A 22,339-nucleotide genomic window follows, 5' to 3' on the forward strand; every position below is an offset into this window, starting at 1 on the left:
TCCACAGAATTATTAATTCCTTTTCCAAGTTCTCATGATACAAAGTCAATTGGTCTAAGTCCGAAGCTTTGGCTTTGACAGTGTATTGTCCAGTAATGGCCTTCTAGCCAGGTGCCTTCCAGTGGCCCAAACAGGGCATTAAGTATTTGGGAATTTTATTCCCAGCAAATTTTTCTGATTTAGTCAGAGTTAATTTTGATCCCTTAATAAAAAGGTTTTTGAATGATGTGAACAGGTGGGCTTCATTACACTTTTCGATGATTGGGAAGGTTATTGTAATTAAAATGAATTGTATTCCAAAATTCAACTACCTGTTACAATCTCTCCCTATAGATGTCCCCCTCTCTTATTTCAAGCTATTTGATAGCATAGCGAAGTCCTTAATTTGGAATGGTAAGCGTGCCAGGTTAAATTTCATTAAGTTACATAGGCCGATTGACAAAGGTGGGTTAGGCCTACCCAAGATTTTGTTTTATTATTATGCATTCGGTCTCAGACATTTGGCTCATTGGTCGCTTCCACCTGAGAGAGCCCCCCCTGGTTTTGTGTTGAAAAGGAAGCTCTTGCCCCTATCTTGCCTCTGCAAAGCCTTTTGATCAAATTAATCGGAGAAGTTAAGTCACACCCCGTTATTTTGCATTTACACTTGATATGGACAAAAGTGTCCAGAGTGTTAAATTCGGATATTTATTTAAACGTAGCCTCGAACATATGGCAGAACCCTAAACTATGCATTAATAAGTCCCCTTTCTGTTGGTCAGATTGGATTGTGAGGGGGGGTTAATTCACTCGGTGACCTATATGATAGTGGATTATTGAGACCTTTTGAAAATTTGGTTCAAAATTTTGGGATTCCCAGATCTCAATTTTATAAGTATTTACAGCTGCGCCACCTACTCTGCACTGTTTTTGGGAGTGGCACGCACCCCACTAGTGCAGCAGATTCTCTGGGAGTGGTGATTACTGCTTTTGGAAAAGGTCATGAGGCATCAGTGTATTACTCCCTGCTAATTCAGAGTCTGGGGGACAGAGCTTTAAATTCCCTCAAAAGATTATGGGAGGGAGATTTAAATTTGTTTTTGGAGGAGGGAGTGTGGGTTAGGATTCTTAAAAACGTCAAGTCTGCATCTAGAGATGCAAATGTAAGATTCTACATAGATTTTATTGGACCCCTTCTAAATTGTATAGGCTTGGTCTTAAGGACACACCCACCTGTTGGCGATGCTATTCAGAAGATGGAGATACCACCCATGTTTTTGGGGATGTCGTAAGATACAGGAGTTCTGGTTGAGGGTCCAGAATTTTATGGCCGACATATTGGGTACTCGGATCTCCTTTTGCCCCAGGCTCTGTATTTTGGGTGACGGGGCAGTCATTGATGTAGGAGATAAGTACATGAAGAATTGGATCCTGGCCTGTGTTATGGTGGGCAGACAGGTTATCCTTATAGGATGGAAGTCAGCTGGAGCCCCCTCGTTCCGTGAGTGGTGCGAGGAGATGGGAAGGGTGGCAGCTTGGGAAGAGTTGTCATATAGAAGGCTAGGCAACATGGATATGTTCATCAGGAGGTGGGGCAGCTATTTGGCCTTTTTGGAGGGCTCTCGGGGAGGGGCAGTGGAGGGAGACATGTTGTTTAAATGTGTATGTTGTAGCCTTTTTGTTTTTGAACATATACTTTTTAAAAATTTATTTCTAGATATTTTCTTCTGTTTTATTGTCTGTTTGTGTGTCTTTGTCAATTGTATTTGACCACTGGGGTATCTGTTTGTGTTGGGTGGTGGGGTGGGGTTGATAATGTTCAGGAGGAAGGGTTGTAAATAATATAATATGATTCCAAATATTCTGTTATTTTTTTTATTATTATTATTTTTATATATATATATATATATATATATATATATATATATATATATATATTATATGGAATCAATAAAAACTTTTAATAACAAAAAAAAAAATAAATAAATAAAATAAATAAAATCTCATAATGTTCTGTAGTTAATCACGATTAATCGCAGATTGTAAAAGTGCTGAAATTTGACACTTTATATACTTCTTTTCTTGTAAAAATTCATTTATTTCCATTTTATGAAAGAAAAAAATAATAATATGTAGCAATATAATGCTTTATTAACATTTTCCAAACAAAGCCTCCTATAGTATATATTGAAATGCACTAATATAACACCAGTTCAAGTAACATTAAATGTTTCCCAAAGCCTAAGTGGGAGTTTGACTAACTAAAAGGACTGTTCCCCAGATAGGTTGCATATTCATTGCAGTGGGCATTAAATCCCTTAAACTATCATCCTCTACAATATTAATCTACCAGCAGACTGTGGCTATTCGATTTGTTGCAGCAATCATGAAGCTGCATACTGTACATGATTCGCATTGGGGCGGCAATGCCAGTGTCAAACGGCACTTTGAACTCACAATGAAAAGTGCTTGCAAACAAAAACACTTACCAAGGCTGAAAAATACTTGATTTCTATCACAAGTCCCATCTGGACTTGTTTTGTAGCTTACATCAAATAGCGCTGAGAGCTCCTTTCTCCATCATTTTATCACTGACAGGGAAGCTTCAGGATTCTTTTTTTTATTGAGATCACAACCTCCGTGGCTCTATCATAGGAGAGAGCGTAATGGTAAATTAGCATGTTATGATAGTACTGCCCATAGAATGCCTACGGGACCGCCACATTATGCTGTTTTATGCTAAGCTTGTAGGCTCTCTTGGTAAAAGGGCTCTGGCGCTGTGGGGTGTGTGTCTGTGTAATGACTCCGGGTGGACACATTACAAAGGTTCCGTCCTTCACACCAGTGTTTATGCTGTATTAACTGTCAATGCATTAATCACCATTAAGAAAAATTAAGGTGTTAAACTTTTTTAATTAATCGCATGCGTTAACACGTTAATTCTGACAGCTCTAATTTTAATAAACATTCTTGTTCTTTGTTTTTTAGTTAGTTTGCAAGCTAACTGGTTAGCCTCTAATCTTAGCACACTGCTAGCTGATTGGTTATTTTAATGATCTAGAATGAAATATACAGTATGTTTTTGACCAGGCATTACAAATGGATAACTCTTGAGGCCCAAGGGGAATAGGGTCCTGTGGGGGGATTGAATTTTGCACAACAGCGGCAATGATATTACGTGACTTCCCTACAGAGCTGGACTGGAGTAAAAATCGTCTCTGGAAAACTCCAGCTCTTCCGGCCTATGCATTCCCCCATGATTGTTTCACCAGGGGGAGGGGGGATATTATTGATTGGCAAGTCAGCAAAATTAATATTGCATATTTTATAATATTCAAAGTAGACTCAAGCTGTGTTTAACACTGGACAGTGTGGTGCGATCACAGAGCGGGTTCAGCACTGTGTGAGTGACAGATACGCTGTGCGGTTTAATCAGGTAGCGCCGTTTCATCACACTCAACTATATATTTATTTAATGAAATAGCAGCCTTTGCGGTTTAATAATAATTTTGAGTCACGTAGCAACCGGCTTTTCCGGATTCACAGAAATACTTCAAAATAAAAGCTCTGTCAAAATAAAAGCTCAAATGAAATGGAAACAAGTAAGACAGAAATAGATCACTACCGTATATTTATGTAATATTCACTGTAATACTACTTCTTCTACTACTACTACTACTAATAATAATAATCAGTCAATAGTAATGTTATTATATTTTTTGTTATTAACAATTTTTATTGATTCCATATAACAAATAAAAAAAAAAACATTCTTAAAAATTTTTTATCGGGATATCCCTATTTATAAATAAGAGTGTGACAAATGTATGACCCTTGATCGGGGGAGGGTGAGTGGCCCAGTACTTGACCAGCCCATTGGGAAAAGTCCCATTGGCCAGTCCATCCCTGATCTCAAATTTGATTTTGTGATGATATGTTACAGCAAGAGCATAGCATAAGCAAGACATAGAAATGCTTCTTTCAAGCTATCGACTCTTTCCAACAGGGAGACCAACCTGAAGGTGCGCCAAGCCTTGACTGTAACCTCAGACCTCGGGGATGATGTTGTGAAGCTGGCAGACTTTAATGGTAAAGCTTTTATTCAAACATTCAATTAGTGCATTGTCACCAGAAATGAACTTGTCAACAGGAGTAAACACAAAACACTCATTGCTTCAACAACACTGGTTAGATTGATCCCTGTGGCTTTCTTTTGTTGGGCCTTTGGTATGCTAGCACATGTCTTTCAATGCTATCTCATTACTTTTGTAATGAGATTTTAAGTGTCTTTGCTTGGATTCCAATCCAATTAATTTAAAGTGTAGCTCCAGTATTCTTGAAATTGGAAAAACAATATTTAGTGGTGCTTGGTATGGGCAATGAAAACCCCATAGACTTATACTGAAGAAGGGACCCAGGCCATACCTTGAGACCGGAATATCATTGAGACTGAGCTCTTTTGACTTGGGCCATTAAGCAACCACCTAGCAACCATTTAAAACACCCTAAAAACCATTCAGAACACCATAGCAACCACTTAGCAAAACCTTGGCGGTGGTTGCAACACCCTAGCGCCATAGAGGCAACTTTTGCCCTGAAAAGCACTAAAGAAATGTTTTATTTTTATTTTCTTAGGGTGTTGCTGTTATGTTAGTGAAACAACGATGACCTTTTATATACAGTAGCTATAATTAGTGCTGTGTCATTATCTGCTAATTGGTTTCTGTATGTATGCCTCATTCTTTTTGATAATGCACCAATAGGCAGAAATGTCACAGTAAACACACAGCATGATAAGGGCGAAGCTATTGATAAACCAGAAATAACTGAGAAAAGAATACCCTAATTGCCTCAGAATTGACGGCATATTTTTTCTCCTGTTGCGTGTTGTCTTCCAATTTGTCTCCCAGGGGAAGTCATTTGCGAGCCTCCCAACAATAAACTGGACAAGTTCATGGGGACTCTGTACTGGAGAGATAATAAGTACCCACTGGACAATGAGAAAATGCTCCTGAGAGGCTGCGTGCTCCGTAACACTGAGTGGTGCTTCGGCTTGGTTATCTTTGCTGGTACATTTCTTTTCAATTTTCTTTTTTCCCTTCTATTTGTCCTAGCAGAATGGCTTTTACATGGATGATTGATTAACTATCCTGCTCCTTGTGTAGACATTCCATTGAGACATATTGAATGTCTATTTCTACTTTCTCATCTGTAATTAATGTTTATTAACTATGCACAGCTCCTAATGTAAGCCATTATATGTCCTGAGATTTGCCGGACTCAACACGCTAATTGTATGCAGGTCAATGATGTGACACTGATTTATTTGGCTGGATCCATTAAGTTATCCAAAAATATATTAAAAAATGCAAAAATGACTTGAATATACCTATTCTATGATGAATATTTTATTAATTTCTAAATTAAAAGTAATTCTGATCATTTTTAAAGTCTAGATGGTGTAACTGTCTGCAAGTTGTATAAAATAATTGCTCGCAAAAGTAGTTTGGCATAATCTTCTAGTATTCATATTTTGTTTTGTAAATAAGCAGAGAAGCAATTTTGTTCACCAAATCAAAGTCAGTGTGGTTAAACTAACATGTAGGAAGCCAGTCTGTTGGCAAGCTACAAGAAAACCATAAAACAGAGACGACCCATTTAGACCCTTTGTGTCAAGGTCATTAAAATATATTTTGACATTTTTATGAAAACGCACATTTTGTTGAGGTCAAATTGAGTAACCCTAAGAAAACTTCTTGAAATTAATCACTTAAAAATGATAAATATTGTATATTTGTAATATTATATTTTAATATTTTAAATTATATATACACTGGCGGCCAAAAGTTTGGAATAATGTACAGATTTTGCTGTTTCGGAAGGAAATTGGTACTTTAATTCAACAAAGTGGCATTCAACTGATCACAAATTATAGTCAGGACATTACTGATGTAATAAACAGCACCATCACTATTTGAAAAAAGTCATTTTTGATCAAATCTAGACAGGCCCCATTTCCAGCAGCCATCACTCCAACACCTTATCCTTGAGTAATCATGCTAAATTGATCATTTGTACTAGAAAATCACTTGCCATTATATCAAACACAGTTGAAAGCTATTTGGTTCATTAAATGAAGCTTAACATTGTCTTTGTGTTTGTTTTTGAGTTGCCACAGTATGCAATAGACTGGCATGTCTTAAGGTCAATATTAGGTCAAAAATGGCAAAAAAGAAACAACTTTCTTTAGAAACTCATCAGTCAATCATTGTTTTGAGGAATCAAGGCTGTACAATGCATGAAATTGCCCAAAAAACTGAAGATTTCTTACAAAGGTGTACACTACAGTCTTCAAAGACAAAGGACAACTGGCTCTAACAAGGACAGAAAGAGATGTAGAAGACCAGATGTACAACTAAACAAGAGGATAAGTACATCAGAGTCTCTAGTTTGAGAAATAGACGCCTCACATGTCCTCAGCTGACAGCTTCATTGAATTCTACCCGCTCAACACCAGTTTCATGTACAACAGTAAAGAGAAGACTCAGGGGTGCAGGCCTTATGGGAAGAATTGCAAAGAAAAAGCCACTTTTGAAACAGAAAAACAAAAAGAAAAGGTTAGAGTGGGCAAAGAAACACAGACATTGGACAACAGATAATTGGAAAAGAGTGTTATGGATCTTAACCCCATTTAGCTTTTGTGGGATCAGCTAGACTGTAAGGTGCATAAGAAGTGCCCAACAAGACAGCCACATCTATGGCAAGTGCTACAGGAAGTGTGGGGTGAAATGTCACCTGAGTATCTGGACAATCTGACAGCTAGAATGCCAAGGATCTGCAAAGCTGTCATTGCTGCACGTGGAGGATTTTTTGATGAGAACTCTTTGAAGTAGTTTAAGAAGTTCTGAACATTTTTTTCAAATTGTAATAGTAATTTTTCATGTTATTAATGTCCTGACTATACATTGTGATCAGTTGAATGCCACTTTGGTGAATAAAAGTACCAATTTCTTTCCATAAGAGCAAAATCTGAACATTATTCCAAACTTTTGGCCACCAGTATATGTATATATATATATAACTGTGTAACAAACTAATTAATTGGTTAAAAACATGTAATCATTTCACATCCTTATATTAAGGCTGGGACATTTAACGCATTAATTTCTGCGATTAATAGTTGACTGCTTAATGTGTATAAGAAATTAATGCAATTAATTCAGTATCTGTTTTTTTTATAGTAAAGCTTGCGAGGGACTGCAGTTGAAATTTAGCTTCTAGTTAATGCTGTTACAATATATTATTGTGAATTGTCCCTAACTATATAAATACAGAAAATGAAAAATTACTATATAAATAAATAAAAATATAAATGAAATCTGCCCATTTGATCTGTTTTTTAAAAAGTTATCTGGAAAACGGCAGAAGATTTTGTCCATTTATCAGTGGGGGTTCTGGCTTACTTGGTGCCCTAGGCGACATCCGATGTGGCGCCCCCTTTATATCAACAACAACAACATGAGAAACAGATCAATATTTAAGTCCTTTTTATACTCTAAATCTCCACTTTCACATCTGAAATTCACATTTGATGCCTGTTTAGTTTCACTTTCACATCTGAATGTGTAAGTGGAGATTTAGAGTAAAAATGGACCTAAATATTGATCTGATTCTCACCCACATCTATCATGTCACTTCTGAAGAAGGCGGATGGCTCGATTTGGGGCACCTTTATCCCATCACGATCTTGCGAGCTCTTTTTTTTGGGGGGGTGGATCCTACTGCCTATTAGTTGGCAGTAGGATCCGCTGCTGCCAACTAATATATATGCCAGGATCCACTACTGCCAACTAATATATATATATATATATATATATATATGTTAAGATATGAGCAATTAAACATTTTTTTTATAATTTTTTTATATTTATATATATATTTGGTGGGCCCCCCCAAAAAAAATACGGGGCCACTATGTTTAATTGCTCATATCTTAAAAAAGGCGTTTGTATGATTTTTGGCATAATTCTACGACTTTCTGTAAACAACAAAATGACGTCACTGGGAGCAAACTTAGGCGCTTGTCTTTTAGCCATGAGGCCCCGTTTTTGGGGGGGCTAAACGATTTAACTTATTTATTTATTTGTATCTTTTTTTATTTAAGTTGTTGCTCATGATGACAACACAATGACGTCATTTTGTTGTTTATAAAAAGTTGTAGAAGTACGCCAAAAATCGTGCAAACACCTTTATGCATTTTTTAAGATATGAGCAGTCAAACATAGACTATGTTTGATTACAGATGGGTACGTATGTATTTTGGGCTACCCAAAATATACATTTTCTTTGAAATGTATATATATTTGTTTTTATATGATTAAGATTGCATGTGTATTCAAGGTGACGGGCAAGTATTTTAGTACTTCTTACTTGATGGTTACACCATTTGACAATTTTAGAGTCATTCAAAGATTACATTTCTAAGAACTTGACTTTGTTTTAAACTATATATTGTAAAAGAAATCTACTTTTTTATTTATCCTGGACACCCTTATTTGCCATTCACCTATGTGTGTCTTATGGGTTTTTTGCCATGTCAGGACTCCAAACCAAGCTAATGCAGAACTGTGGGAGGACCACATTCAAAAGGACCAGCATCGATAAACTGATGAACACGTTAGTGCTGTGGGTGAGTATGTACACGGCATGCTGGGACTGATTGACATGTGGCATCTCACTTACTCACTGCGTGAGACTTTCTAACAGGCAGTTCATTTTGTTTTCTTTGTATCTAAAGTAACAGTAGAAACAATGCACCTGGACCATTAAAGGGGGTTAAAGGGATAGTTCACCCCAAAAAATTCTGTCATGTTGTTTTAAACCAGTATGACTTAGACTTAATGTCTTCTGTAGAACACAAGAGATGATAGGGAGAATGACAGCTCTAGTCACCAATCACTTTCATTGCATTTTTTTTTTTTCATACAATGAAAGTGAATAGTGAAAAGGAAAGGCTTAAGTGTTAAGGGATATTTTAAGGGATAATGGATGTTTTGGGTTCCCAGATCTTTGGATTTCTCATCTGCATGGGAATCATCTTGGCCATTGGCAACACCATTTGGGAGCAGAGAGTTGGCAGCAACTTCTGGGCGTATCTTCAGTGGAAGGAACTCACGATCAATGCAGTCTTCTCCGGCTTCCTGACCTTCTGGTCCTATGTTATCATCCTCAACACTGTTGTACCCATCTCACTCTATGTTAGGTAGGTCAAATCACATATGGTGAGATAGCAATTTCATTACAGGAAACTGATAGTATTTATCACTTTTTAGTAATAAGGTTTAATTAATTAATTTGGGGTTAATGACTAGGTTTGATTTGAATAGAATTAGTGTGCACTTAATTAAAGTGAATTAAATGAAACTAAATAAAGCTAAATGTATAAATGAAACTTATCGCATTACAGCGTAGAAGTTTTGCGGCTGGGCCATAGTTACTTCATAAACTGGGACAGACGAATGTATTACAGTCGTAAAGACACTCCTGCAGAGGCTCGGACCACCACCCTTAATGAGGAGCTGGGACAGGTGGAGTTTATCTTCTCAGACAAAACCGGGACCCTCACCCAGAATATCATGGTGTTCAATAAGTGTTCCATCAATGGGAAGATCTATGGTACTTCCTGTTATATGTCCACATGTACAGACAGTACATGTCTGGATATTTATTGATTGATTTTTTTTTTCTTTTTCTAGGTGACGTTTATGATGAGTTTGGGCACAAAGTTGACATTACAGAGGTAAGGAATAACAATAAGAATAACAATGCCACATATTGAAAGTATTGGAAAGCCTTGGAATGGTCTAATTTGAGTTATTTGCAGTTTTATTGGATTTTATTTACATAAACGAATAAGGAAGACTAGTTGTCACACTTTTTACTCCATTTTGACTTTTTATTTTTGAAAGTCAATTTTTACATAGCAAATTATACCATTGGTGTATTTTTTAATGTGAACAGTGGAGGGGGCCAGGTTTCCACATCATTCCACCATCACAACCACCAAAGCAAAATTTACATGTCTCTTTTAATCTACGCCTGCATTAAACAGCCTATTATAGGTGTTTCAGCAAATTTTAAATAGAAAACAATTATGTTGCACAAAACAAATCATGAAAAAACTAAAAATACAAGAATTAATGTACAAAAAATATCAAGACATTGATTTGGTCACTTAACCTTTTTAGCTCGTATTGACCCGCCGAGAAAAAAGATAATTATCATAATATTAATAACCACAGTCTTGACCAACACAAAATAGATACTGTTTTAAAGTTTAGAAACTGTACTTTATAATGCATGTAGGCATTATGACCAAAACTGAACAAGTGCTTTGAAATTTTCAGACAAACCAGAAGTGTTCCGTTTTGATAATTTATTAATAATTTTGCACTGTACATATTATTGTAATCTGTAAAAACATCAAACTGATCAAACAGTCATGTCTCATATGTCATTGGAAAGCTCTCAAAGAGAAGAATACAACCAGCATATTTGTTTTACTCACAGACAAAAATATAGCGAGTACTTTGACGTACATTTTACATGTAAACAGGTGTTGCTCATAAGCCGTGTTTTCATGAAAAAAACAAAACAGAACATAAAATATCACATACTATTTTTTAGAGGAGGGAATTCCCGTTAAAATGAGCTCCCACACAATGTATTCAGATGCATAGATCATTAGATAATCCACATGAAGCACAATGTACACACAGCACATAATGTGCTATATAACTAAAAACACATTCGCTTTCCTGGATCAGATGATTTCATCTGAAATGATGTAGTATGTTATTCAGCATCATGGAATGCTAAACCAATCGTAATAGGATTCAGATCACTGCAACTAGAGGTGGAAGTCATCCAAATATGGACAGAGAGGATCGTTCACTCTAATTACATATGGCCACCAGGAGATGGTGCCAAGAACATGACACAGACTCAGTGGCTCAAATGACACAGAATGAGATCTCGTAAATCATGCCTGCATGCTTTTGAGAGAGAGCATAGCTTTAGTCATTGTTGTATTTGCATGTGTAATTAGTTCTTATGTACAATTATTATGTTTTATTTGTTTGGAGATGTTTTTGGACACTAGGATAAATCATTATTGTAATGCTATAACTTTTGATTAATTTGTCGTATTAATGCAAAGTTGTACTCAGTTACAGGTGAAATGATTGGGTACAAAACAAAAGCAGTTTTTTTTGCAGATACCTTATTTAAACCCAGTGATATATAATGTCAAAAAACAAAAAACAAAAAAAAAGTACATTTTTGGCCTAAGATTTTCAGAGCTACCTTATTTACAGCCTGAGATATATTAAGAACAAAAGTATATTTTTGGCTCTTGTTTTTTATTTGTTTATTTTTCAGCAGTTCCTTAGGCTGTTAAATGTGAAAAGTTTTCTTTATTATGATACCAAACACTTGACCCTCCTTTCTTTTTTTTTTTTCTTTTTTTTTGGTCTTTAATTTTGCATATGCCACTGAAACAGGAAATCTTTAAAAACATCCTCAGAGGGGGCCTGGGTAGCTCAGCGAGTATTGATGCTGACTACCACCCCCGGAGTCGCAAGTTCGAATCCAGGGCGTGCTGAGTGACTCCAGCCAGGTCTCCTAAGCAACCAAATTGGCCCAGTTGCTAGGGAGGGTAGAGTCACATGGGGTAACCTCCTCGTGGTCGCTATAATGTATGGTTCTCACGTGGTGGTAATGCGCTCAACAAGACACGTGATAAGATGCGTGGATTGACGGTCTCAGACGCGGAGGCAACTGAGATTCGTCCTCCGCCACCAAGATTGAGGCAGTCACTATGCCACCACGAGGACTTGGAGCGCATTGGGAATTGGGCATTCCAAATTGGAGAGAAAAGGGAAGAAGAAAAAAACCCTCAGAGCTTAAAGGGTTAATACACATGTGACAACCTGTCCAAATAAGGTCAGATTGCCTTGCTTCCATTACAGCATACAAGATGCCATTTGAAACACAGGACGCTTTTGAACCCCACAATATAATTTACATACTTTTTTCTTTTGCTTTTGTTATTATACAAGTCTCTGCTCAGTTATAACTTGCATGTTCATATCCTGATGCCTGGTTTATTGTAAATTAGCAAGATTATGGAATAACACATTCATTTGATACAATATGAATGGTTGTGCTCAGCCAATTGTAAGATCCTGTCCAGTCTGAGTGGAGTATTTGGCAGTGGCACTTGTTTCTGACTCTTTTAGAAAACACCATGTGTGGATTTCTCCTTCAACCCACTGATGGACAGGAAATTCCGTTTCCATGACAGCAGCTTGATCGAGGCCATCAAACTGGAAGAGCCTTTGGTGCAGGAATTCTTCCGTCTGTTAGCGCTCTGCCACACCGTCATGCCAGAAGAGAGAAATGAGGGTAAACTAAACCCCCAAAACACATACATTACCTTGACATCCCTAAAGCACTTACAATATGTTGTATATTCAGCAGCAGAGATACTGAAGAACAGATGTTTGAATATACAGTAGCCCCAAAAAGTATTTGGACACTTAAAGCAAAACTTGAATAAATGTCTTTGCATTAAATAACAATATATCAAAGCAAAGGGCTTTACCTTATGTCCAGTTATAGTTGAATTAGACTGAAATGCCTCTGAAATTAATTGTTCAAGGTGAGCTGGTGTACCAAGCACAATCTCCAGATGAAGGAGCCCTGGTCACTGCAGCACGCAACTTTGGTTTCGTATTTCGGTCCAGAACACCAGAAACCATCACTTTATATGAGATGAGTCAGCCGGTCACCTACCAGCTACTGGCCATCCTAGACTTCAACAATGTGCGCAAGAGAATGAGCGTTATTGGTCAGTTCTGATTTTGTTTTTGTATCGGAATTGTTACAAAAATGAAAATTGTGTTATCATTTACTTACCCTTTCTTCCATGGAACACGAAAAGTAGATACTTTGTAGAATGTTCAGGCTGCTCTTTTTCATACAAGGAAAGCATACAGTGACCAGGGGCTATAAAACTCCAAAAAGGAGAACAACAAAAAAAAAAAGCATTATAAAAGTAGTTCATATGAATTTGTTATTATTGTTTTCGGAGTTTGACAGCACCTGTCCCCATTTATTTTCAATGTATGGAAAATAGCAGCCAAAAGAGTGTGAGCAGAAGAAAGAAAGTCATACAGGTTATGTTCAACATAAGGTAACTAAATAATTTTTTGGTGAACTATTTATTTAATAGTATAGGGCATAATCGATGTATTTGCAGGGTTTTTTTCTCCCCTTTTCTCCCCAATTTGGATTGCCCAGTTCCCAGTGCTCTCTAAGTCCTCGTGGTGGCGTAGTGACTCGCCTCAATCCGGGTGGCGGAGGACGAATCTCAGTTGCCTCCGCGTCTGAGACCGTCAATCCGCGCATCTTATCACGTGGCTTGTTGAGGGCGTTACCGCAGAGACGTAGCGCGTGTGGAGGCTTCACGCACAACTCACCACGCGCCCCACCAAGAGCGAGAACCACAAATTATAGCGACCACGAGGAGGTTACCCCATGTGACTCTACCCTCCCTAGCAACCGGGCCAGTTTGGTTGCTTAGGAGACCTGGCTGGAGTCACTCAGCACTCCCTGGATTCTAACTCATGACTCCAGGGGTGGTAGTCAGCGTCAATACTCACTACTACCAATAATGAGCTACCCAGGTCCCCACTATTGCCCCTCTTTTTATGTAAAAGTCTTTTTGTTTACATTCAATATGGAACAGTATTGCCTGATAATATTTCACAAAAGCTATTCATCAACCCTGTCAAATATTTCTTTTGATGCTTATGCATGAATAATTCATCTATTCACATAGAGAATTCAATAGCAGCCCAGTCTGCTGAATATGTTTTATTGTACACTTTATAACTAGTACTGTCATTTCCTGTATTGTCCGCAGTGAGGAACCCAAAAGGGCAGCTAAAGCTTTACTCAAAAGGAGCTGACACAATAATCTTTGACAGGCTGGACTCGTCTAATGAAGAGCTTATGTATACTACCTCAGAGCACCTTAATGTAAGTCTCCATTTGATGCCATACCATCCCGGTATGGGATGCTAGCGTGCTGGTGCCCCCACCAGGCTTCTTAACAGCAACACTTCCTATATGTATCTATCCAAACCATGAGCATAAACCAGCTTGGACCAGCATGGAAATGCTGTAATGGGGTGACAAATCTCAAAAGCAATAATATACCAAAACAAATCCAGATCACAAACCTCAGAACATGCAGGTTCCCTGTATTTTCAAACAAGTCTTGCCAGGAGTCCAACAAACAAGCGGCAACATTCTGTATTTATTCATACTCCACACATTTGACAAGCCTTGACTATTGAAGCACTTTAGAATTCTGACACTTACAGATGTCTGTGTGCACGATTCGGCATGACAAATTGCCACAAATGGGTACTGTGAGTGTCATAGAGGCACAATCGATAGAGTGGAGTCTCATTTTCTTCTGGGCTAAGAGCTAGCTCTTAGTAGAGATGGGCCTTTATTTTATTCAGATTAGTTCCATTAAGGTTCTTGTAGACTTTTCAGATGGAAACACACTTGATGCATTCGTGAAGCGTGATTCAAACACAGAAACAACCCTTACAAGCAAATTATTGTTCCCATGTTAGCTACTTCAACAAAGGTGCATCGATTAAGTTTATACCAAATGAATGTCAATAAAAACGCAAAATGGCAAAACCTGGTCTCCTGTTACTACCTACATTTTTGCAAAAAAAAATTTTTTTATCAGTTTACTATCACATACTTTTCGCCCTGTTCCTCACACAATGCTGTGTCAAGACATCTAAACACTTTTACTATAGCGAATGACTTGTAAGGCAATACATTTTAACTTTTGCACTACATAACCAAATACATTTACAAGCTTGTTCGAGAGTGATCATATTGTGCGGTAGCTCAACAAAATTTTTCAAATTTCTTGGGTACAAGTCCAGGAGAGCACGCGAGTCAACATGTGAGCCGAAAGTGTCACAAAATGACTTGGTTGCTTCAGCAATTGTGTCACATTTGCATTTTATGACACTATCAGTTTAAGGTTTGGGATAGGGATGTAAGTTTTGTTGATTTTAAACTTTATAGGGCATTAAACTTAAAGCTGAAGTATGTATAAGTAAGCCATTCAAAGGTAAATTTTCTTGAAAACTGTAAACATTGTGTCTCTGTGGCGCTATGAAAAGTCCTTTGTTTGTTTTGAACGACCTGTCTCATACAGTACAATAGCATTGACTCGACCAATAGCTTCAGTTGGGAGCGGGACTATCTGTTTGTTCGATCAATGGCAAATGGAGGGGGGAATTCAGAAAGTAGTTTTGAAAACATCATGTATTTTTGCAATTCTGTTTGGTGGCGCTAGTGGTGCAGAAATTACATACTTCAGCTTTAAAAACCTCATATATTTGGGAGAAAATTTTACTTGCTTTTAGCACAACGCAGTGGACATTTCCCCTCTGAACTGTCGCAGTACGTGTAAGGAACCAAGTAATATATTTAGCAAAAGTGACGCCACAGTACCATCATTTTCATCAGGCTCTTTTAACATGAGCCAGTAAGCATCCACCTACCATGATCACACTGGAAATCGACATGGTGTTACCGAATGTTCCATTACCCTGAAACTGACCCCATTATACTGAATTACTGATAAGCGGCATGTCCCATCAGACATTTCTGCATCAAATCAAACGTGTTTACCCTTTTTTGTTGTGCTATTGATAGCGCGTTGCGTGAGCAAACTCAGAGATGCAGGTTCTGGTCCTACAGAAACTAGGAAGTTATCGCATTCACATAAAAAATAATGAGAGTGACTCTGAGGTGCATTTTCACTCTAAAATTACATTTTAAAACCACTGACAGTTAGGTTTAGGGTCAGGTTTGTGTTAGGGGGAAGGGTTGATAAAATATGTATTCTTGTATACTATTACATCATTTACAACTAAAAATACTCGCTTTACAACTCGCTTTTGGCACCACTCTGTGGACATTTCACTCCGAAACTGGAGCTCAAACACGTAGATATCTATACGTAGATACCTTATTAGCAGCTGTTTCTATGGGCCGCGATACGTCGGCGCGTCTGCCATATTGGATAGGTCAAGAGCCGTCCATCAACACATGAATGTTAACTGACAGATATGGTCTGCAAAAGTCTATTGTCTTTTCCAGCCAACTTTTAGATTATCTGATTTTCCACAATCATTGGCCAATTTTTTAGATGATATAAAAAAAGCCTGACTTCACTTCTAAAACTTTTTTTTTTCCCCGTAGCAAACTGCAAACAAAGTCCTCTACAAATGAATATATCATGGCAAACATACTGAAAATTAGCATCCAGTCAGTCAATTCATTACATGACCAACTGTTTCCACACAAAAGCAGTTTATGTAGCAGTCTGAGGCTTCTTCTCCATCCACTTTCATTCAAATAGCTCTCCTTGTTGACCGTTCCAAGATGGCGCCGCGGTTTACGTTTCTGAACTAGCTGAGTGAGGCATCTACGTATGTATATCTATGCTCAAACATGCCCATATGTACACCAATTACAGCTTTGGCCACTGGGCACAGTGATTCGAATTTCAATACGCACAAACTGATTTCCACTTAAGAACTTTTGGTTGCTGAATTCACAGTGAGATCATTCTGCCCAGCAACCATCCATAGCAACCACCCTAGTAACTGCCTAGCAATGCGCTAAAAACCACTGAGAACACCCTAGCAACTGCATAGCAATGCGGCCAAGCCATCATCCATAACACCCTAGCATTCTGGAGTTTTGCACAGGCAAGCGCCAATCTTATTTTCTTCAGAAAATATTAAAATCTTAAAGAAACTGTATTGTATCAGAGATCAGTTGCGTATTGTCTGGAGCTGATATAGTCTATCTAAATGCAGACTGTGGGCCATACTTATTACGAGACTATTATGAGACACTGTCCATCAGTCATCTCACGTTTACTGTCTTCTGTGGTTTCTCAAAGAGCAATCAGCCCCTATTCACGTCATGGGAGCTGCCGTCCTATCAGGGTAAAAATAGCATGCTTTTATAAGCTTATGGATAATGATAGCAAACAGGAAATAGATGCTTTCGCAGGTCAGAAAGAAGACAGGAGAGCGTAATATGCTCCTTATTTTGAAAGGAGAATTATTTACAGCACTGTCCAGTCTTGCCAGATCTTACAAGAGAAACAAGCAACCTGGTGGGTGGCCAATATTTATAAAGACTTTCTGAAAGTCGCAAGTAGACATGTCATGCATGGCACTGATATAGAGTGTGGATTTGTCAAATATAATTGACTGAGGTTTCTATTTTCATGATGAGATAAGGCGAAGATGAATATCTCTCCTAAGATAACTGAATTTCCTCTGATCTGTATCTGTGCGGTAGGAATTTGCCGGGGAGGGTTTGAGAACATTAGCGCTGGCGTACAAAGACCTGGATGAGGATGTGTTTGATGAATGGATGAAGAAACTTCTCTTTGCCAGCACGGTGTTGGATAACAGAGAAGAAAAACTCGGGGCTCTATATGAAGAAATAGAGCAGGGCCTGATGGTAATGTGAATATCCTGTTTATTACTTGGAAAAATAATTAGAGCACTAAAACATTTGGGTTTTAAGGGTTTATATGTGATTTTTTTAACTTTTGAAACAAATACACTACCGGTCAAAAGTTTTGAAACACTTACTAATTCTTTATTATAATTTTTTTTCACATTTTAGAATAATAGTAAAGTCATCAAAACTATGGAATAACATAAATGGGACTATGGGAATTATGTTGTGACTAAACAAAATCCAAAATAAATCAAAACTGTGTAATATTTTAGCATCTTCAAAGTAGTCACCCTTTGCCTAGAATTTGCAGACATGTACTCTTGACATTTTCTCAACCACCTTCTTGAGGTATCACCCTGGGATGCTTTTAAAACAGTATTGAAGGAGTTCCCATCTATGTTGGGCACTTATTGGCTGCTTTTATTATTTGGTCCAAGTCATCAATTTCAAAAACATTTTGTTTTTTACTTAAATTTTAGTTTTATAATGAAATAAATTAATATGGTGGCACAATTATATTTTTGTCTACAAAAATAATTTCAAACATTTAAGCATACACCTTCAGATCAAAAGATTTTTAAGATCATGAAAAACATTTCAGTCAAGTGTTCCAAAACTTTTGACCGGTAGTGTATGTCTCCCATTTTCCCAAAGCTGCTTGGTGCTACAGCCATAGAGGACAAACTGCAGGAGGGAGTTCCAGAGACAATCGCTTGTTTGACTTTGGCCAACATCAAGATCTGGGTGCTCACCGGGGACAAGCTAGGTAACGTGTGCTAATTGGAACACACTGATTTCATTTAAGATTACTCCACCTTAATTGGGCCACTTTCTCACTGTCTCACATGGTGAAATGAGAAATTGTTCCTGTTGTGTTTGCAGAGACCGCAATGAACATCGGCTACTCCTGTAACATGCTGAGAGATGATATGAATGAGGTGTTTATAATCTCAGGGCACACCATGTTCGAGGTTCAACAGGAGCTCAGGTATCATTTCAATTTAAAGGCCTGATTTTATAAATTGAATGGAATTTATTTGGCTTTTTTTTTTTGTTATTATTATATGGCTTTTTGAAAAAAAAAAAGTTTGTTAATTAGTAGAGCTGTCAAAATGAACGGGTTAACACATGCAGTTAATTTAAAATGTTTGATGTGTATTTTTCTTTCATCCGATTAACACATTTACCAATTTTCACATTAGATTCTGACATTTTATTCAGCTCCGTGTGAGTCCTTCAACACTGGTTGGAATAGGGCGGAACCTTTGCGATGTGTACGGGGTCATTACACTGATGAAAACATCACAAACACACACAACAGTGGTGTTATGTCAGTGATCAAGTGATGGAGAAAGGACCTCTTAATCATATTTTTTTTTTTTTACAAAACAAACCCAGACCTGTGAAAATCTTCATATATATGAATTGCTGGAGTGAAGCATCAGTGTTTCCATCTTACCAGACAATTCAGATGAAGTATCATTTATGTGCACAGTACCAGTGTTCAGAGCAAAACAAGACGTTCTTGTGGCTTCACGATCGCTGAAGCAAAGTGAATAGCCATGATTCACTTTGGAAAATGTTTAATGTTACTTGATTGGTGCTATTTTAGTGCATTTCTGTCTTTATACTGTGGAATACATTGTTTGGAAAATGTTGATAAAACATTATTGTAACATATTGTTTTATTTTCTAAGAATGAACTAAATGCATTTTGACAGTAAATTCTATTCAATTTTAGCACTTTTAAAATCTGCGATAAATCACGATTAACTATGAAAAATTAGGCGATTAATCACGATTAAATATTTTAATCGTTAAAGTTAGTTCACCGAAAAAAATATTTTACACACTTATGTGTTCCAAAACTGTATGACTTACTCTCTTCCGTGGAACATGACTGATGCTATCAGTCCATTCTGGCTGACTTTTTCTTTTTTTTTTGCGTGTTCCACGGAAGAAAGAGTGTCATATACTGTAGGTTTGAAACAACATGAGGGTTAATGTATGTAAATTAGGACAGAATGATCATTTTTGGGTGAACTATCCCTTAAATAAATTATAAAGGTGTTTATAATACATTATTAATCAATAATAGTAACCATAGGTTTAATACATTATAATACCTACAACTTCTATTAATGAGTTTAAATTGATATCACATGATATAAATCAGGGGTCGGGAACCTATGGCTCTTTGTTCAAAATCAAGTGGCTCGCCGGGTGTCTCACCATTCCCCAACACATGAACGTTTAAAACTTTCTAGAGATAATTTTCCTGCAGAAAGTGTTGGTGTGATTGCAAAGCTTGAAGTCAGTGACAGTTTTGATTTCCTTTCTCCTGAATTTGTCATACAGCCTACTCATGGTAAACAAGGTTTGAAATTAACACCCGTCAAATGCTGATTTTTCATGCGCAGTGGCGGGTAATTTTGCTGATGTACCAGCCACTGTGGAGGGCGACCTGTAAGACTTCTCAGAGTGATATATGACAAGAGATTAGACACAAAGACGTGCGTTTGACGAAACATGTGATTATATTTTTAAGAACAGCCGATGCGTGTTTGATTTGATATGTGTGCGCAGTGAGCTCCGCTGTTTGCAAGAATAATATAATCTATGAGAATGCTGCAAATGATCTCCGATCAGCTCGTGAGGCAGTTCGCTCTTACACATTGTGAAAGCAACTCTGCAGTTCAGTAATATATACAGGTATCTTTGTATTAAAGAAACAAATACGTAAGTGATTAAATCATAAAGTAATACAAGACACATTCACATTGAACCTAAAATTAAGTTCCATTTTATTTTTTTTAGGCAGCATTAACTGTATTACCAAAACGCAATACAAACACATTCGATAAGAACACACATTTGGCAGCATTTTTTGGGAACAAATGGAAATTTATTAGACTTATTTATTATGATTATTATTATTATTATCTTTACATTTATAATTGTCTTTAGTTCTTAATTTGTATGCTATTAGTAATTTTTCACCTGTTGTCGTTGACGGATGCTTGCGTGATGGCAAATGGGGCCGTTAGAGACTGTAAATGTTTGGATTTGGGGAGGTGGTTATATATACGATTTTTTAATCACTTTGTTTCATTTAAAGTGCAATTTGAATTTAAAAATGTCTTTTAAGTTTTTTGTGTTTCAATAAATTAATTAAATTTCTGAAGCAAAATCATTTTTAAATCGATTATCATTAAAATATTTTTTACATATCGCCCAGCCCAAAAGGGAAGTTAAATTTTTCATGAACAATTGTAAAATGAAGTAATTTTATGGAGACCCGCACAAACACGTGTACTCAATTCCTTATTGCCACATGTTACCTATTAATTGTTGCATATTTGTTTGTTTTTGAGTAGTCTATGGGCAATATAAACATTTTATTTTATTGAAAAGTAAATTATTTGTTTGTGGTATGGTTCTTTCGAAAAAATGCATCAACCAAAAATGTAAAAATTGTTTCCTTAGTGAAAAAAGGTTCCCGACCCCTGATATAACACATTAAATTTGATGTTTATATTGTGTTTTGATGCATTATACTCTTTAACAATTTATTATATATTATACAAGAAACTGTGGATGCAATTATGTCTGAGAACTTGCAGTTGATTATAAGGTGTATCATAACATATTCATTTTAAATTATAAGGCGTTAAGGACTATTTTAATTAATCATAGGAACATTTCACCACTATTTCAATATACATTTATATACCATTTCACTGTTTTTGCTTTGTGCTCAGGAATGCCAAAAAGAGAATCGTGGGACCCAGCAGAGAGAAACTCAGCAGTGCTGTCGACATAGAAAAAACAGATTTGTACTCAAGTGACTCTGTCTTTGAAGAGACCATCATCGCAGAGTATGCATTAATCATCAATGGACACAGTTTGGTAAGGGCTTTTATTTGGGTTTTTTGTGGTTTAGTCCTTCGTGAAAAAGAATTAATGAATCTTTATGCTTTGAAATCCTCTTAATTGTTATACAGTATATGTTAGTAAGAAATGGGAGACTTTTTTGATCAATGGGAATGTCACACTAATTAAATAAATAACAATCAGGTGATATAAGTGAATTATGCTAGCAGAACTAATAGCAGAGTTAAAAAATATCATATGATTGTTTTATATCTAAAATTATTCAACAGTTACAGTAGTTCCGTTCCTCAAATCGAATTGGAGGAGAGGCGTTCCATAAGTGCTGATAGCTCACACCATCAGCACTGAGACTCTTTACCGTTTCTATGACTCCACTTGTGTTTGTGGCATTCCAAACGTGTAACAGCAGATAGATTTGTAAATTTTCCTTCATCCCTGTGACATTAAAGATTAGAGACAATAGGTGCTGACAAAAGACCATCTTGTGTTTTGAGTGAGTTGAGCTGACGTTGACAAGCTGTGTGTTGTCAGTCAGTGCGTGAATTTCTTTGAAGTCATCTGGAATTATCTCCCACTCCATGATCGCTCAGATAATTACTACACTATAGCTGAGAAATAGAGTTAAACTAACAGCTTCAGCATTATTACCGATCACAGCTGAGGGTCGTGACAGACGGAGTAATCAAACAAGCTCAGGGCACCTACCTGATACGACTTGGGAGAAGACATAAACTTTCAACATGGCAGAGAAGAGTACGCTTTCTGTGCTGGTGTCAAAATAAGAGTTCCCCAAGAAACTGCTGTCCTCCATGTT

General features: G+C 37.0%; 1 protein-coding gene across 3 annotated transcripts in view; it reads left to right on the forward strand.

Moving 5' to 3' along the window:
• LOC127436152 (probable phospholipid-transporting ATPase IM) overlaps positions 1 to 22,339 on the forward strand; it is a 54,491-nt gene that overhangs the window by 23,590 nt on the left and 8,562 nt on the right. For all 3 annotated transcript variants that reach the window (XM_051690108.1, XM_051690110.1, XM_051690109.1), the window contains 13 exons: positions 3,986 to 4,068; positions 4,890 to 5,048; positions 8,580 to 8,668; positions 9,045 to 9,241; positions 9,446 to 9,654; positions 9,735 to 9,778; positions 12,279 to 12,444; positions 12,701 to 12,889; positions 13,967 to 14,082; positions 17,464 to 17,628; positions 18,286 to 18,397; positions 18,514 to 18,619; positions 21,393 to 21,540. In XM_051690108.1, the coding sequence (XP_051546068.1) occupies positions 3,986 to 4,068; positions 4,890 to 5,048; positions 8,580 to 8,668; positions 9,045 to 9,241; positions 9,446 to 9,654; positions 9,735 to 9,778; positions 12,279 to 12,444; positions 12,701 to 12,889; positions 13,967 to 14,082; positions 17,464 to 17,628; positions 18,286 to 18,397; positions 18,514 to 18,619; positions 21,393 to 21,540 (1,783 nt within the window). The remainder of the gene's footprint in view (positions 1 to 3,985; positions 4,069 to 4,889; positions 5,049 to 8,579; positions 8,669 to 9,044; positions 9,242 to 9,445; positions 9,655 to 9,734; positions 9,779 to 12,278; positions 12,445 to 12,700; positions 12,890 to 13,966; positions 14,083 to 17,463; positions 17,629 to 18,285; positions 18,398 to 18,513; positions 18,620 to 21,392; positions 21,541 to 22,339) is intronic.

The sequence above is a fragment of the Myxocyprinus asiaticus genome, chromosome 46, assembly GCF_019703515.2.
Source record: "Myxocyprinus asiaticus isolate MX2 ecotype Aquarium Trade chromosome 46, UBuf_Myxa_2, whole genome shotgun sequence".
In the NCBI taxonomy this organism is placed as follows: Eukaryota; Metazoa; Chordata; class Actinopteri; order Cypriniformes; family Catostomidae; genus Myxocyprinus; species Myxocyprinus asiaticus.